Source organism: Octopus bimaculoides, chromosome 29 (genome assembly GCF_046866305.1).
Source record: "Octopus bimaculoides isolate indiv1 chromosome 29, ASM4686630v1, whole genome shotgun sequence".
NCBI classification, from domain to species: Eukaryota; Metazoa; Mollusca; class Cephalopoda; order Octopoda; family Octopodidae; genus Octopus; species Octopus bimaculoides.
The window spans coordinates 6,612,479-6,630,988 of NC_142956.1; the positions used below are offsets into that span (position 1 = coordinate 6,612,479).

At 35.4% G+C, this 18,510-nt stretch overlaps 1 protein-coding gene across 3 annotated transcripts in view; it reads left to right on the top strand.

The window, feature by feature from the left end:
- Positions 1-18,510, top strand: part of LOC149130320 (uncharacterized) — a 148,204-nt gene that overhangs the window by 72,615 nt on the left and 57,079 nt on the right. For all 3 annotated transcript variants that reach the window (XM_089345181.1, XM_089345182.1, XM_089345180.1), the window contains exons 23-27: positions 7,084-7,241; positions 9,197-9,311; positions 10,204-10,322; positions 11,331-11,425; positions 15,333-15,385. In XM_089345181.1, coding sequence (XP_089201307.1) covers positions 7,084-7,241; positions 9,197-9,311; positions 10,204-10,322; positions 11,331-11,425; positions 15,333-15,385 — 540 coding nt within the window. The remainder of the gene's footprint in view (positions 1-7,083; positions 7,242-9,196; positions 9,312-10,203; positions 10,323-11,330; positions 11,426-15,332; positions 15,386-18,510) is intronic.

The window sequence follows — 18,510 nt, forward strand, 5'->3', positions numbered from 1 at the left end:
TTGAAATTGCAAAGAGTAAAAGGATTAAAGGGAACGCTATGATTGAAGAAGATTAGAATAAAGAATGTGATTATTTAAGATATAATGATGTGAGAGGGTGACATTTGAGAAGAGGAAAACATTTAAAGTAGTAAGTTGGTGGTATTGGAGAGAGAGGAGGAGAGAGAGCGAGGTGAGTCAGTATTCTGAGAAGGAATATTGGAAATCAGACGAAAAAGATATGATTTTTATTTGGAGTTAATCAGGGACAGCGACGGTTGTAAAGGCGATAAGAACTGTTATGTTGAAGGGTTGCAGGACTATCCTTTATTAGGTACCAGACATTCGGTTGAACGTGCTGGGTAAAGAAAATTTTAAAAAAGCGAAACAATATGTGATTGAGGAGGATCATCGAATAGAAACCACAAAGTGTAGAAACTGTCAGATAGAAAAAAAGCCAGAGAGATTTAGTAATAAATGGCTGAGGTAGAGCTAGAGAGTTTCGCAAGTGGTTAGACGAATGAAATGATTGATAGTGGTGAGTGTAAGATGAGGAGGAGATCGATCGAAAATAGAACTTTAGCTGAATTAGAATGAAGTGGATGGTTCTATATATCGTCCCTCATCCATAGGCCCAGTGGAGTGTAGAATGAAAGGGTATGTTATATATATCGAGCTTCACGGGGTGGGGGAGAAAAGAGCTAGGATGAGGTAAAAGAAAATAAACCATTTTTCGTGTTTGGATATTATCCTCTGGGTCGTGGGTGGGTGTATTCCATCCCTTCCAACGCTCTGCGGTGCTTTTTCTAGCAGCTGATGTGATCGTATGTGGTCTACCTCGTCCTGACCTGGTGGGGCAGAATCTAGTTAGGTCGTGGTGATCTAAGTATTCATTATTATAAACGAGCTTTAGGAGGAGGCCTAGTTCCCTCGTGTTCACTTCACGGAAGGTTACTTCACTTACCGAAATAATTTCAACACATCTCTCTACGGCAAAGTCAATGTCAATGGATGGACAGAGAGATACTACATCCATACTGCCTATAATACAATCTGTCAGGTCATGGGAGCAGTTACATGCTGTAGGTGCAAGTCTGAAGACCACCCTGCAGAACCATATAGTTAAATTCAATGAAAAACTATACATGCAGGTCCAGGGAGCGGCTATTGGTGTCAGTGTGGCCGGAGACGTGGCAAGCCTATTCATGACCTGGTGGGACAAAAAGCTGAAAACAACTCTCGAAGAACACTCAATAACACTCAAACTATACGGGAGATATGTGGATGACATTAACATCGTAGTCAAAACACCATCAAACATTCAGACTGAAGAGAACGAGAAGATCGTGATGGAAAACATCCAGAATATAGCTAATACAATACACCAGAGCATCAAAGTAACAATAGATTACCCAACAAGACACCTAAACATGAGACTCCCAGTACTTGACACAGAACTTTGGCTAGAAACAATTAATGACAAAGTTCAAATCCTCCACTCACATTATATGAAACCTATATCTTCAAAGTATGTTATCCATAAGAATTCGGCTCTATCACACAGTGTGAAAATCAATATATTAGTAGCCGATTTGGTTAGAATAATGAAAAACATATCCCCCCTGTGCGGTCCATGGGAGGGGCAAAAACATATTCAAGACTTCATGCATCGCATGCAATTTTCGGGATACAGCCAGAAAGATAGAATCCGGGTATACAGAGGAGCTAACAAGAAATTTGAGGAGATTGTTGTCAAAGATACAAATGGAACACAACCTAGATACCGTAACAAACAGTGGAATAGACTACAAAGGATTAGTAACAAAACAAACAAAAAGACCACGTGGTACAATACCGACAAGTTCCAGGGAGTAATGTTTGTGGACGCCACGCCACACGGAGAACTGGCCCGCAGATTTCGAAAAATCCTCAAAAGTACCAAGTTGAGGATAAATGTTATAGAAAAACCAGGGAGATCAATTAGATCAATAATATGTAAAACATATCCCTTCAGAAGAACAAGGTGTGTTGAGGAGAGTTGCATTGTGTGCAAAAATAGTCCTGGTGCCAACTGCAAAGCCAGAAATGTAGTCTACAAAATAAGCTGTATGGATGGTGAGTGTAAAAACAGAAACACCACATACATAGGTGAGACGGCAAGAAGTTTGGCTGAACGTGTAAACGAACATTGGAGGGACTATAATAATCAAAAACAAACCTCGGTGCTCTACCAGCATGCCAAAGAACAACATGGTGGTGTACTGGACAGAATTAACATAGAAATCCTGTCTAGACACCCCGGTGACGCATCTTTGCGACAAATACAGGAGTCGGTCCTCATAACTGAAACGCAACCAATTTTAAACACCAAATACACGTAGATGAGGGCCTTACAATTGCCCGTGGTTGCATGTGTTGTTCACACATATGATGCGGAATATGAACGTAAATAAATTAATTAAAAAGTCTCTATCTGATCTGATATAAACGAAATTGTTACAAACACACATATGGACGCACATACTTACATATAAGCACGAACACATAAGTGCGTGCACACATATGAGCGTGCACACATACGAGCTTGCACACACTCACATGCTCATACCAAACAGTTTCGAAACAACGCCAAAACAACGCCAGATCATATATTCAAAATAAATGGAAGTGGAGAGACAAGTTACTGAAGAGATTGCAAGAGTGCAATGAAATAATTTAATAAAAAACTATATAAATTAATAAAGGACTGAACCAGTGCGTGTGTTTATTACCGGCATAATGCCTCTCCCAAGGTTTAAATGAATTAATAAGTCCGCATTATATCCAAAGGTACATATTTTTTCTTCTGATGAAATTACACTCATGTCACATAAATGTAACTTGAATTTACAAATTTGTGATTATATTATTGTGTATCAATTGAACTGTCTGTAAGAAGCGAGAATGTGTTCTATATCTTTTAGGCGGTGAATTCCTCGCTTCCCTCCTCTTCCTGCTTGGTACTTCCTGGTATTCTTCGTCTGCTGTTTCAGTGTTTTTACTATCGTTATTTTCTTCCTCATTCTGGTATTCTCCCTCGGGCTGTTCATCTTTGACCTGCGGACAATTTACTTTTATGTGACCCCCTCGTATTACAGTGGTAGTAAGTGGGAGGTCTCCCCTCTACTCCCAATCATGATGCTATATCTTCTGGTAGCTCAATTTCATCGCCTATTCCATCCATGTCATTTTCGGTGGCTTTGATTGTCACTTCCGATTCCTAAACCCCTTCAGTTCAGTTGTTTGGTTTTTGTAGAATGTAAATTTTTGGCCTTTCGTCCGAATTCGTTAAAATTGCAGCTATAAACCATATTTCCTTTCTCCCGAGAGGCACCCTGTCAATCCTGACTTTCGCATCAAGCTTGCCGAGACAGCTTGGCAGGAGAACCCATTTGTCCGACCTCAATGGCGTCGCGGTGTGCTTTTTTCCGTCCTCCCACTGTATTAACTGTCTGCTTTCCTCCACTATGCATTCAACCACCACCATCTCCTGAATTTCAAGGTTAACTTTGGCAGCGTTGTTTGGCAGGCTGGCTACAGAAGCGTAGGTCCCGGATCTAGCAGGCTCGGGCGTCTGCATTATTTTACTTGTTCCGCACCTAAGTAGGGGAAAAACAGCAAACAGATATCACAGCACGTAGGCAAAACAACGAATTCATCACTAGGCCCAAAGCATTGTTAAAGAACAGGGTAAATTGGATAGGTTGTACATAGGCAGTACTGTTAATTTTAAAGCGAGGTATAGAACCCATATGAATTGAGTTGCTTCATTGAGTTCGGTTGTTAAACCACTTGGTTTAACAACCGAACTCAATGAAGCAACTCAATTCATATGGGTTCTATACCTCGCTTTAAAATTAACAGTACTGCCTATGTACAACCTATCCAATTTACCCTGTTCTTTAACAATGCATATATATATAGTATTAGTAATCCCAGAGAATCCGTCAAGGGGACATAACCTAGGATTTCTACAATTACAGGATTTATTAATCCCTATAACTAATACTAATACGACTTATCTTCCTTTTTTTTCAAAATAACTTTTTAATGAAATGAACTTTTTTGACATATTTTTAATTGTGTGGAGTAAAAAAATATTTTTAGTCGAGCATATTTTATTTAGGATTTTAGTCGCATAACACGCGTTAAAATCGATTGTATATACCTATTTGATCGGCCGTTATATATATTTGTATTTTTATATGCATATATATTTTTTACCTTCTGTGTTGTTATGTAGGTGTTCTTTTTGTATGTTAAAGGCCATTGTATTTTTATATATGATCAGATGTATGGAAGCGAGGACTCGAATTTGATGTATTTTCTGTAATAAACGGTTTTTTTCTTTTCTCTGTCTCAGTTTCCATTGAACACTTTCTTTTTGACAGTCTTATAAAAGCTTCTGTCTTATTAAAAAGAGGCAAAACTTATTTCTTGCGTATATATATATATATAAGCATATATGTGTACCAGACCTGACCAACTGTGTAAGCACAATTAAGTGCGAAAACAACCGAGATAACGTAAACAATGAGATATAACACGGTAAACAGGACATGCGCATCGAGAACGATCCTTCATCGATTGTCGGCTGCCAATCTACTCCTCATTTCAAGCATTCAACGAGAAGGAGTCTCCGAATTTTTGATTTTATGGATGGTCAAATCGGAAACAAAACAGAACAGTGGAGACATACAAGGAAACCGAACGAAAACAAACATTGAACCTCAGTAGACTACAACGGGAGGAAAATAATGAACGCCTGAGACAAATATTTTCTTTGAAAAGAGAAAAGAGAGAAGAGAGAAATAGAAGATGTCCACTGCCTAGAACATCGTGCAGGAAAAGAAGGGTTGTCACGTGAGGGAAAGAAAGATGGACGATGACACGTGAGAGCAATGAGAGAAAGAGAGAAAAAACAGAAAGAAGTGATACATGCAAAACGGTGAAAGTGAAAAAATAGAGAAGGATCGGTGAGAAAACAGTATAGTTCCATGTATATCTATCTATCTATCTATCTATCTATCTATCTATCTATCTATCTATCTTTATATATATATATATATATATATATATATATATATATATATATATATATATATATATATATATATATCGAGAGAGAGAGAGAGAGAGATAGAGAGAGTGAAAGAGAGACAAAGAGAGATAAACATATAGGCACAAGTGTAGTTCTGTCGTAAGAAACTTGCTACCCAACCACGTGATTCCGGGTCCATTCCCACTCCATGGCAACTTGGGAAATAGAATTCTGCTGTAGCTTCGGGTGACCAAAGTATTGTTACATGATTTCGTAGACGGAAACTAAAAGAACTCCGTCGCATATCTATGTATGTGTGTATGTATTTATGTATGTATATATATATATATATATATATATATATATATATATATATATATATATATATATATATATATATATATATATATATATAATTATTACAATTAAAAGGGTAAAGGTTTATCAATTTATTAATTTATTAATTAATTAACAATTAATAATTTTTACCAAGCCCTTCGGTATGTAAACACCATTATCGGTGGAGAACTTATTTAAAAGTTCTTATACATTTATAAACATAATTAAGGGATTAGCAAACAGTTGCTTCACCACATACCGAAGTTCAGAAATAGCAGCTAAAAAGTTTTAGCTGCTATTTCTGAACTTCGGTATGTGGTGAAGCAACTGTTTGGTAATCCCTTAATTATGTTTATATATATATCTATATATATCTATCTATGTATCTATCTATCTATCTATGTATCTATCTATCTATCTATCTAGCTATCTATCTATCTATCTATCTATCTATCTATATATATATATATATATATATATATATATATATATATATATATACACACAAACACATATAAATGTATACGTGTGTTTGAATATGTATATGTCTGTATGTCTGTGTTTGCCGCCCATCGCTTGACAACTGATTTTGGTGTGCTTACGTCACCATAACTTAGCGTTCGATTCTGCAAAAATGCCGATGTAATAAGTTCTAGGCTTAAAAGAAATAAGTCCTGGAGCCGAACTGTTCGACTATTGGAGTACTCTATCATTACCTCAGTTAAATTACTGAAGCATGTAAGAGAATATATATATAAATATAAATATAAATATATATATATATATATATATATATATATATATATATATATATATATATATATATATATATATATATATATATATATATATATATATATATATATATATATATATATATATATATATATATGATGTATTCACAATATATTCTTTCACAAGCTAATTGGCTAATCAAGACACCGTTGCTTATTCTGACACTGGTTTTCTATACATCGTCAGTGCGGCGATGAGTAGTGGCTATATCTAGCAGTAGAATGTCCGTCACTGAGGAGATAAATGAAGATCAAAATCAACTGAATTTGCGGTCGCGGCGCTATAGCTTTTGAGGATAAACAAACAAGAGATATTTCTGCACAAAATAACAATATGAAAGATTCTTTGATCGTAAATACTGCAGTGAACATTCTTCTAACAGAATATCCACGTATAATTGAGAATAAACATTTGCAATGAATCGTACGTCATGGATTATATTTCAAATAGATCGTTACTTGTTAAATTGCATATGTTATTAATGTCTATATCACATACAGGGATAAAAAAATACACACACGCATACAACAACAATAACAACACACATCCATATGCGTGTGTATGCATGTATATCCTGATTTGTAATACAGGCACAGCCATGTACACTACATGGCGCAATGTCCTAGGCGGTTATATTGACGTCAGTACGTAATATATTACTGTTAGAATCTCTCCCGAAGTATAGAAACTATTATCTGATACACATCAGATCCTATACATTGGTATTCATTTTTGATAAAGAAAAGTTTGTCTACTCAAGCAGTAGCAGGGAATGGTGGAATTTAGATTCATAAAATTCGATTCATAAAATTTTCATGTAATGAAATATCGTGGTAGGCATTGTTGAAACTAATTATATTGTTTTAATCACTTTTACTATTCTATTTCAGAATAGAGAAACAGAAAGAGATATTTAGTATTAATTGCTCAGTAACAGATAATATTACTAAAGATGAAGTTTCGATACAAATTTCCGAAGCTTTGAACACATCACAGACATTAGGTAATCTGGGAATTCAGCGAGATGAGATGGAATTGATTGGTGAAAGTAAGTAGTACGTTTCTTGCCATTTTTATAGCCATCACAATCATCATCATCACAATTATTATCCACGACGACGTCGTCGTCGTCATCAGCATCATAATAGGGTAATACTATTAAGAATACTCACACACACATAAATACAAACACCCACACACAAACAAACATGCGCACACACACACACACACGCACACACACACACACACACACACACACACACACAACTCATATACACACCAACACACATTTTCACCTTTTGTCTCAAGTCAATAATGTGTTTTGTGATTTTATTTATAATGTTCTTTTTTCTTCTTTCCATTGTCAGCTGAATCTTTTACTCATTTTAGTTTGATTTATGGAAATTTCTACAAGAGATAGGTGTTTTCTACCTATTCTCTGTGTATCTAAGTCTTTTGGAGACAAAGTAGGACAATATTGTTGAAGTAGAATCGCAAAGTACCCAGTTACGCCAATACCCCACGCTAACTCGTAATTTTTTAACAGAATTGGAAATGAGTTAAGCTAAATTTCAAATCATGGCTCAGAGAATCGGAACAAATAGCATGAAGCAGTCTCGCATGACGTACCTTACAACTCTGTCAATTTGTTGCCTACAAACTGTACGGAATATTTCTGGCTTTAATTGCTAGTTAGAAGCAATCACGGCTAGACATTTATTCATGTTTTCTTTTTCAGACGAAGAATAATTCTAAATATCAATAACATATTTTGCATAATATTTACTTATTTAATATAAGGTCTTAAAATCTTGTCCCAATTCATGGCTGTTGTCTTTATCAGATGTTCCTCTTGAAACATTCTCGAATAATAAGTTACCTATTCATTGTTAAGTGAAGGTGATTGATTCAGTGCCTAGAACATCGGGCTCACAATCATGATATAGTGAGTTCGATTCTCAGACGGTGGTGGATGTTGTGTTCTTGAGTAAGACAATTCTTACCAAACTCATAGAAGATGCAGGAACACTCTGACATATCTGAAAGGAAGTAAAATCAGGCCATGCTTAGCTGAAAAATGTATGTCTTCTTATACTTTCATAAGCTCAAAAAGCAAAATATCTGGAAGATGCCCTCAGAATCAAAAGTTCATTGGGCATCGTAGTCCGGTATATTTCTGAACTAGAGAATAATCGACACCCACAAGAAAGTTACAAGTTCATACTAAGTGAACACTAATTCAAAGAAAACACATCTACACAATGCCGAATAATGATATCAGGTCTTTCACTATACTTCGTTTAGTTTTCTATCAATACATTTTAACACCGATATCAGTTGAACAGTCGCTACGAGCCAATACCTTCATTGTGACCAGTCATTTCTTTTGCATGTAATATTGCTCCATGATGTAAAAAATATTAGCACATACGCATGGCTATATGTGTATATAAACGTATGTTTATATGCCTATCTTTGTATTGAACAGAGAATCGGATGTTGTTATACATCAATTGTCAGAATGTAGTTCTTCGGCAGCTTTGGAATTGATGAGCCACTTTTGAGGGAATTAATTAAAAGTCTATTTAGGTTAAGCCTGGTTTTCCCTACAAGTATTACATAAAATTATAAAGTGTGTTTCGTTATATATTCGGAGGTTTTCATCTTTGTCTGCGTCTGTCACAAAATATGTTAAGAAATCATTATATATCATCGGCCTAAGAACAGCTAGCACATCCAAATTGTACTACTGCTGCTACTACTATTACTACATGCTGCAGCTACTACTACTACTACTACTACTACTACTACTACTACTACTACTACTACTACTACTACTATAACTGCTGATGCTGTTGCTGCTGCAGCTACTACATTTACTACTAAAACTACCACCACCACCACCACAAACAACACTATTATAACTATTCATTTCCAGTATATAAACCACATCAATGAATTCCCTAATAAGTATCTCATATTAGCGTTTTCTTTCTTTTTCAGTGGTTTGTAATGAAAACACAACATCAACCAACAGTCATACTTTCTACTGGCCAATGACAAAAGTAGGAACTAATGTGACGATCCCATGTGGTGCAAATATATCAACAAGACATTGGTTCGTTTGTATTGTGTACTTCTTTCCAAATTTCGATGTTTCAGTGAGAGAATGTTCTATGATATAATAAATAAAACATCTACATAGATTAAGACGATAGCATTAATGTGCGTCTAATCAAAACATTTAACGCTGCCATTTTATATTTTAGGCAGTATGTGACATACTTTTTGTCTTGGTTACACGAGCAACATTTGCTTTCTTCCCAATATTAGAAAAGGTTTTCAAACATTTGTTGTCTAGATTCATATCATTGCCTGGACTTTCAGGTCACAAAATAAATGTAGGGGAGGAAACACAAATCTAGACGCAGCAAATTCTATTTAATTCAGAATATTATTATTTATTCAAGTTTTATTTATTCAATTTTTTCTTACTGTAGAGCAACATGTTTTGTTACTATATGGTTACTATAGAGTGGAGACCGAAGAAAGAAAATCATCGTGGGGCCTGACTCAGCATTTTGACATTTCTGTCCCTTCGTCTACGCTATCCTATGTGCTAAGCATGTAAAATGTTCGTCATGGAGTCTGAATTTCATAAGTTTTCACTCACCTAGGATTAATATCATGGTGCTTTAATACTTCCTCAGCCATACAGTTCCGACATCTTATATTAAAAATGTCTTAATAACAAAAAAATAATAAATAACAGCATATGTTGCAATTATTTACTCTAAACCTTAGGTAGATCTTTTAAAAAGACTTTGAGGATAGGGAGTAGATTAAATAACAGATTACTGACAAAATGCTTTGAAGTTATCTTAGTTCTACTAAATTGTGAGTTTATACGACTAATCAGTTAATAGTTTTTCTGACGTTTCTATAAGATTCATGAAATACAAATGCATAACCACGTCTGATATTTTATATTTATTTTGTTGTTCCTCTAGCACGGCGGTAGACCTAGAAATGCAAAAGTGTTCCCCATTTACTAGTATCTGGCAAGAACCAGATATGTCACAATGTTATACTTCAGGGGGCACCACTGAAAAACCGAATAACACTACACGTGAGTATCTCGAAGTACGCATACAATAGGAGTGGTAGCAGGAGGGATAATAGTAGGAGGAAGAATAGTAGCAGAGAGAGTAGAAGGAGGAGACTTATATGTGGAATAAGTGTATGTCTTTGTATTTGAATTTCGTTCCGACCACTTTACGTGTGCGTGAGTTTGTATATCTGTGTAGTTATGTCAGGTCAGTGATCGGAGCACGTGCTTTGCATAGCGTCATCGCATCCACGATTTACACGTATAAGATCGGGTCGTCTCGGGGAAGAATACAATCAAACTAAGCTGATGATCGCGAATCATACAAGTAACAGATTGCATTCTAGTTTCTTAGTACAGTCTACAGTTCGATACGAAATCCTATGAATAATAGCGCATGCGAAGCATTCCGGTTCCAAAGAGCCCAGGTAGCTCCTAAGGGCAAGGTACAGTGACTAGATTTGTAAATGTAGAGCAAGGTACAGTAGACGAGAAACCTTTGTTCACCTACTCAAACCTTGTCACACGCCAAATACTATCATCCTGTCAAGCGGCAATTGAACCTATTAAACCCGCTTTCATTATATTCTGTATAATATTTCATTGGATAATGAAGTGTATGCATTACAGATATTACTGATATGCATCGCTTTTTTTTTATACATTACGTTCTGTCAGTGTTTATAAAATATCATCAATGGTGCAGTGTACATCGCTTTATGAAACAGTCTGATGAACTAAGCAATAGAATATAAACAGACGGATTTTCCAGGCTTTTATCAACCCTATCATTTCTCTGATGCCATTAAGAAAGGAAATGAAATTGCGTGGTGTTCATGCGTTTTCCAGATGGAAATGAACTGAATTAATGTAATGAAAGTTTCTCTCGCTTCAATACGAGTAACAACACTGCTATTAGAGAGATATTTATGTTTATACCTAAATTTTAACACTCAGTACATCTGTGGCGTGTGTCTCCTTTATAATTGTAATGATTGATATTCTCTTCTATTTTGTATCTTTTTATAGGCTGGACGAATTCCTTTCAATTTCATCTGATTTACAATTCGACATTTAAGAATATCAAAGATGATATAAAAGCTGCTGAAAACGTATCTAGAACTGTGAGTAGCCATCTCATCTTTAAGGCTTATAATCTGTTTAACTCTCTCTCTCTCTCTCTCTCTCTCTCTCTCTCTCTCTCTCTCTCTCTCTCTCTCTCTCTCTCTCTCTATCTCTCTATCTCTCTTTATTCTCTTCACATAGATACACACACGTATACATATGCACACGCACAGACACACATACACACATACACAAATATATCTTCTTTTATTGTATTGCTTATTCCAGTCACGTGACTGCTGTCGTAACGGCAAGTTCTGCCTGTCCGGAACCCATATATTTCAGGCTACATTTGCTCTACATAGACACATTATAACATTTCGTACTCAGGACGATCCCGGAATTGAAAATAGGGTCAACATTTTGTTCTTGAGCATTCACTGTTGGGATCTAATTTAAAAACATTTGGGTAGCTATTTCTAGCCGGTAAATCTTGGCTGATTCACGCCATCTTGGCCGGCGTTTGTTAGATGACGTCAGACATCAAGAGAGAGATAAGCAACATTCACTTTCTTTATTTTACACGTGATAAGAAATTTGGTACAAATTCCTCAACATTTGGAATTCAACTTGTGACTGGAAAAATTAAATGATTGCATTACAGAATTAATTCTCATCCGCCGGGGCTATATACTCATTATAGATTCAATTTAGTGATATCATTTAGGTCTGTTTAGTTTTGGGCCACAGGTTCAATTAGCCTTCCGTTTGAGCCAGCTCAAAATCTACGTGGTATTCGGTACTCAAGCTAGTATGTACATATATATTTATGTATGCGTGTGCGTATATATATGTGTGTGTGTGTGTGTGTGTGTGTGTGTGTGTGTGTGTGTGTGTCTAATTCATGGAATGAACGTTAAACAACACCTGAATAATGAATTCAATAAACTCAATACCAGTTCACAGTTATGATGTTTCATATACCAATTAACCCTACATTTCTGGAAGTCTTTATATATGTGTGTTTGTGTGTGTGCGTTTGTATATATACATACATATATATACATACATATATATATATATACATACATATATATACATACATATATATATATATATATATATATATATATATATATATATATATATATATATATATATATATATATATATATATATATACATACATATATATACACATATATATAACATATACACACACACACACGCATATACATATATATATATACATATTTATATATATATACTTATATTAACACAAAAAAAACACCCAAAAATTCGCACACCGCTTTTACGACACCAACTGTTACTGCGCGTTCTTCTACCAAGTCAAATCGTCTACTCACGGTAAAGACGCACCAAACAAAAGAAACATGCACCATGCTTCATATTAGTCACGTGATCAATTACGTTATTTCTTCTTCGAGCGCGTGCATGTGTGTGCATGCGTGTGTTTCCTGAGTTCGATCCGTTGTCTGAAGTTCATTGTGCTAACGTCCTGTACCCTGATATGCATCTATATACACATGTAGATGTAAGTATGTACATATATGTGTATATACATGCATATATGTTCTTTGTATTATATATATATATATATATATATATATATATATATATATATATATATATATATATGTATATAAATATATATATATATATTTCTCTGTCTGTGTGTGTGAGCATGTGTGCATATATATATATATATATATATATATATATATATATATATATATATATATATATATATATATATATATATATATATATATATATATATATATATGTATGTATATATATATGTATATATATATATATGAATAATTTTAATTTTATATATATACTATTTTTTATCTTTTATATTTTATTTATATATATATAAATATTTATATATATATATATATATATATATATATATATATATATATATATATATATATAAATATTTATATATATATAAATAAAATATAAAAGATAAAAAATAGTATATATATAAAATTAAAATTATTCATATATACATATTTACAGACATTACCCATACATATATATATATATACATATTTACAGATTTTTGTTGGATGGTCGTTGACTGTTCAGGAGTTCATCCGCCCTTTGACAGGTCTTATTTTTCGTCCTGCAGGGTGTCCAACAACACCCTCCTCACCAAGCAAGCCTGGTGGGGTTGCCAGTTTAGTCGCCGACGACCCGACCATGCAACAGGTTGTACTGGATTACATGTTACCAGTAGCACTGAAGAGCGACCTGACATATGGGTGTGGAGTGGAGTGAAAGCATTTGAAGAGGCCAGGATGATGCAAGCAGGGCTCAAGAGATATTTAAGGAAAAATGTAAAGACTGAGAAGGTGAATAACAAGGACCTTTTTGCGTGCACAGTCTGTGACAGACCATGTCTGTCCTTGGCTGGCCCCAAATCTCACCTGCGAACCCATGGAAAACAAACCTCATCCAGCTATTCTGATTATATGTCTGTGCACACGTTTGAATGTGGTGTGTGCCAGAGGGTTTGCAAATCCAATGGGGGTCTTAAAAGACATGTTAGGATCCACAATGAGCAGAACTTACTTGCATATATTGGTAGTGCAAATCAGAGGTGCAATCTGTGTGGGTGTTTTTTCAAAACACTCTCTGGTTTAAAAAGCCACATCAGACGCCATGAAAGGGCTAAGGTGTAGGTGCAGGAGGTGGTCAAACTCTGTTTAAGGAGTAGACAACCACCATATATATATATATATATATATATATATATATATATATATATATATATATATATATATATATATATATATATATATATATAAATAAGGATAAGATCGGTATTTAAAATATTGATCTTATCAAGTGGTCAGCATGGGAATAAAAACCATCAAAGGTAATAATTATTTAAAATTATAATACAGGGTATCAAGAGATACCACCACGCTGAAAAAATAGCAGTCAAATCCTGACTCCAAAACCACAATAAATGTCCGCAAGGCACGATTAGCGAAGACGAAGACCAAATAAACCAGTAAAAATAAGATAATTTCAAATCCTGGATTTCTGGCTTTGCATAAATGCTCTGCCTTCATCAGTGAAATATACTCAAGTACATAAATACAAATACATGCATATAAACAGTATACTTACATAAACGGATGTATACATACATATATATGCACCTATGCACACGACTAGCTTAAATAGCCCGCCTAAACAACTTCTCGTGCGATCCCGGACAGGATATCAGCGCAGTACTTGAGTATATTTCACTGATGAAGGCAGAGCATTTATGCAAAGCCAGAAATCCAGGATTTGAAATTATCTTATTTTTACTGGTTTATTTGGTCTTCGTCTTCGCTAATCGTGCTTTGCGGACATTTATTGTGGTTTTGGAGTCAGGATTTGACTGCTATTTTTTCAGCGTGGTGGTATCTCTTGATACCCTGTATTATAATTTTATATATATATATATTTACATATATATATATGCACATCGACAGCAGTGCACAATACGATCCAGGCTGGCGGTAACCAATGTGTTTTCATTGGTAGATGTAGTCGCCGAGAAGATTAGGTCATCCAAGAGAGGAAGAATTTCAGTGAAGAGAGAAACGAATCTGACCAATCACATCAGCGTACAACGTATGACAAAGAAAAATATGCAAAGCAAATTCGAATTTTTAAAAAAAGCAAACAAGCAGGTTATATAAGATTTACACTAAAGAAAGAGAAATAAATAAAAGGAAAATTCTGTTACGTTTGCATATACAGACATGAATACATACAAATATGTATATGTGTGAGTGTGTGTGTGTGTGTGTGTGTGTGTGTGTGTGTGTGTGTGTATTTGATTATAACTCATAACAAATAAATCTGTATTCTCAATCCATTATTGAGTCATGTCTCTTAATTTGCCCATAAATAATGTATATATGACTATTGCAGATGGAACATGAATTATTAAACTTGACAGGAGCATTCGAAGTTGAATATTGTGGGTAAGTAAAAGGGCATTTAACACGTTTATTAAAATTTTGTTTTATTTGCGATGAAAATATTCAAGTGGTCTGTGTTTTGTTGATGCATCAAATTGTACAATAACAATGTTGTACATGTGACATATAATATTCAAATTTATAATTTCAATGAACCATCTGCCTGTATTAATATTATAACAAGCGCATATATGTATATATATATATACACACACACACACATATATATATATATATATATATATATATATATATATATATATATATATATATATATATATATGTATATATATGTATATAAATATAGCGAGAGAGAGAGAGACAGACAGAGTTAAATACACGTGGATGTGGACAGAGGTGTATACATACATATATCGCCGTCGTCATCATTATCATCATCATCATCAGTTTTGGTATGTTTTCCACGATTGTACAAAGTGTCCATTGAATAGAGTACTTGAAAGGGTATTGATGATCTTGTGCCCCCTTCACTTGAGAGTCCGCCTTGAAATTGCAAAGAGTAAAAGGATTAAAGGGAACGCTATGATTGAAGAAGATTAGAATAAAGAATGTGATTATTTAAGATATAATGATGTGAGAGGGTGACATTTGAGAAGAGGAAAACATTTAAAGTAGTAAGTTGGTGGTATTGGAGAGAGAGGGGGAGAGACAGCGAGGTGAGTCAGTATTCTGAGAAGGAATATTGGAAATCAGACGAAAAAGATATGATTTTTATTTGGAGTTAATCAGGGACAGCGACGGTTGTAAAGGCGATAAGAACTGTTATGTTGAAGGGTTGCAGGACTATCCTTTATTAGGTACCAGACATTCGGTTGAACGTGCTGGGTAAAGAAAATTTTAAAAAAGCGAAACAATATGTGATTGAGGAGGATCATCGAATAGAAACCACAAAGTGTAGAAACTGTCAGATAGAAAAAAAGCCAGAGAGATTTAGTAATAAATGGCTGAGGTAGAGCTAGAGAGTTTCGCAAGTGGTTAGACGAATGAAATGATTGATAGTGGTGAGTGTAAGATAAGGAGGAGATCGATCGAAAATAGAACTTTAGCTGAATTAGAATGAAGTGGATGGGTCTATATATCGTCCCTCATCCATAGGCCCAGTGGAGTGTAGAATGAAAGGGTATGTTATATATATCGAGCTTCACGGGGTGGGGGAGAAAAGAGCTAGGATGAGTTAAAAGAAAATAAACCATTTTTCGTGTTTGGATATTATCCTCTGGGTCGTGGGTGGGTGTATTCCATCCCTTCCAACGCTCTGCGGTGGTTTTTCTAGCAGCTGATGTGATCGTATGTGGTCTACCTCGTCCTGACCTGGTGGGGCAGACTCTAGTTAGGTCGTGGTGATCTAAGTATTCATTATTATAAACGAGCTTTAGGAGGAGGCCTAGTTCCCTCGTGTTCACTTCACGGAAGGTTACTTCACTTACCGAAATAATTTCAACACATCTCTCTACGGCAAAGTCAATGTCAATGGATGGATAGAGAGATACTACATCCATACTGCCTATAATACAATCTGTCAGGTCATGGGAGCAGTTACATGCTGTAGGTGCAAGTCTGAAGACCACCCTGCAGAACCATATAGTTAAATTCAATGAAAAACTATACATGCAGGTCCAGGGAGCGGCTATTGGTGTCAGTGTGGCCGGAGACGTGGCAAGCCTATTCATGACCTGGTGGGACAAAAAGCTGAAAACAACTCTCGAAGAACACTCAATAACACTCAAACTATACGGGAGATATGTGGATGACATTAACATCGTAGTCAAAACACCATCAAACATTCAGACTGAAGAGAACGAGAAGATCGTGATGGAAAACATCCAGAATATAGCTAATACAATACACCAGAGCATCAAAGTAACAATAGATTACCCAACAAGACACCTAAACATGAGACTCCCAGTACTTGACACAGAACTTTGGCTAGAAACAATTAATGACAAAGTTCAAATCCTCCACTCACATTATATGAAACCTATATCTTCAAAGTATGTTATCCATAAGAATTCGGCTCTATCACACAGTGTGAAAATCAATATATTAGTAGCCGATTTGGTTAGAATAATGAAAAACATATCCCCCCTGTGCGGTCCATGGGAGGGGCAAAAACATATTCAAGACTTCATGCATCGCATGCAATTTTCGGGATACAGCCAGAAAGATAGAATCCGGGTATACAGAGGAGCTAACAAGAAATTTGAGGAGATTGTTGTCAAAGATACAAATGGAACACAACCTAGATACCGTAACAAACAGTGGAATAGACTACAAAGGATTAGTAACAAAACAAACAAAAAGACCACGTGGTACAATACCGACAAGTTCCAGGGAGTAATGTTTGTGGACGCCACGCCACACGGAGAACTGGCCCGCAGATTTCGAAAAATCCTCAAAAGTACCAAGTTGAGGATAAATGTTATAGAAAAACCAGGGAGATCAATTAGATCAATAATATGTAAAACATATCCCTTCAGAAGAACAAGGTGTGTTGAGGAGAGTTGCATTGTGTGCAAAAATAGTCCTGGTGCCAACTGCAAAGCCAGAAATGTAGTCTACAAAATAAGCTGTATGGATGGTGAGTGTAAAAACAGAAACACCACATACATAGGTGAGACGGCAAGAAGTTTGGCTGAACGTGTAAACGAACATTGGAGGGACTATAATAATCAAAAACAAACCTCGGTGCTCTACCAGCATGCCAAAGAACAACATGGTGGTGTACTGGACAGAATTAACATAGAAATCCTGTCTAGACACCCCGGTGACGCATCTTTGCGACAAATACAGGAGTCGGTCCTCATAACTGAAACGCAACCAATTTTAAACACCAAATACACGTAGATGAGGGCCTTACAATTGCCCGTGGTTGCATGTGTTGTTCACACATATGATGCGGAATATGAACGTAAATAAATTAATTAAAAAGTCTCTATCTGATCTGATATAAACGAAATTGTTACAAACACACATATGGACGCACATACTTACATATAAGCACGAACACATAAGTGCGTGCACACATATGAGCGTGCACACATACGAGCTTGCACACACTCACATGCTCATACCAAACAGTTTCGAAACAACGCCAAAACAACGCCAGA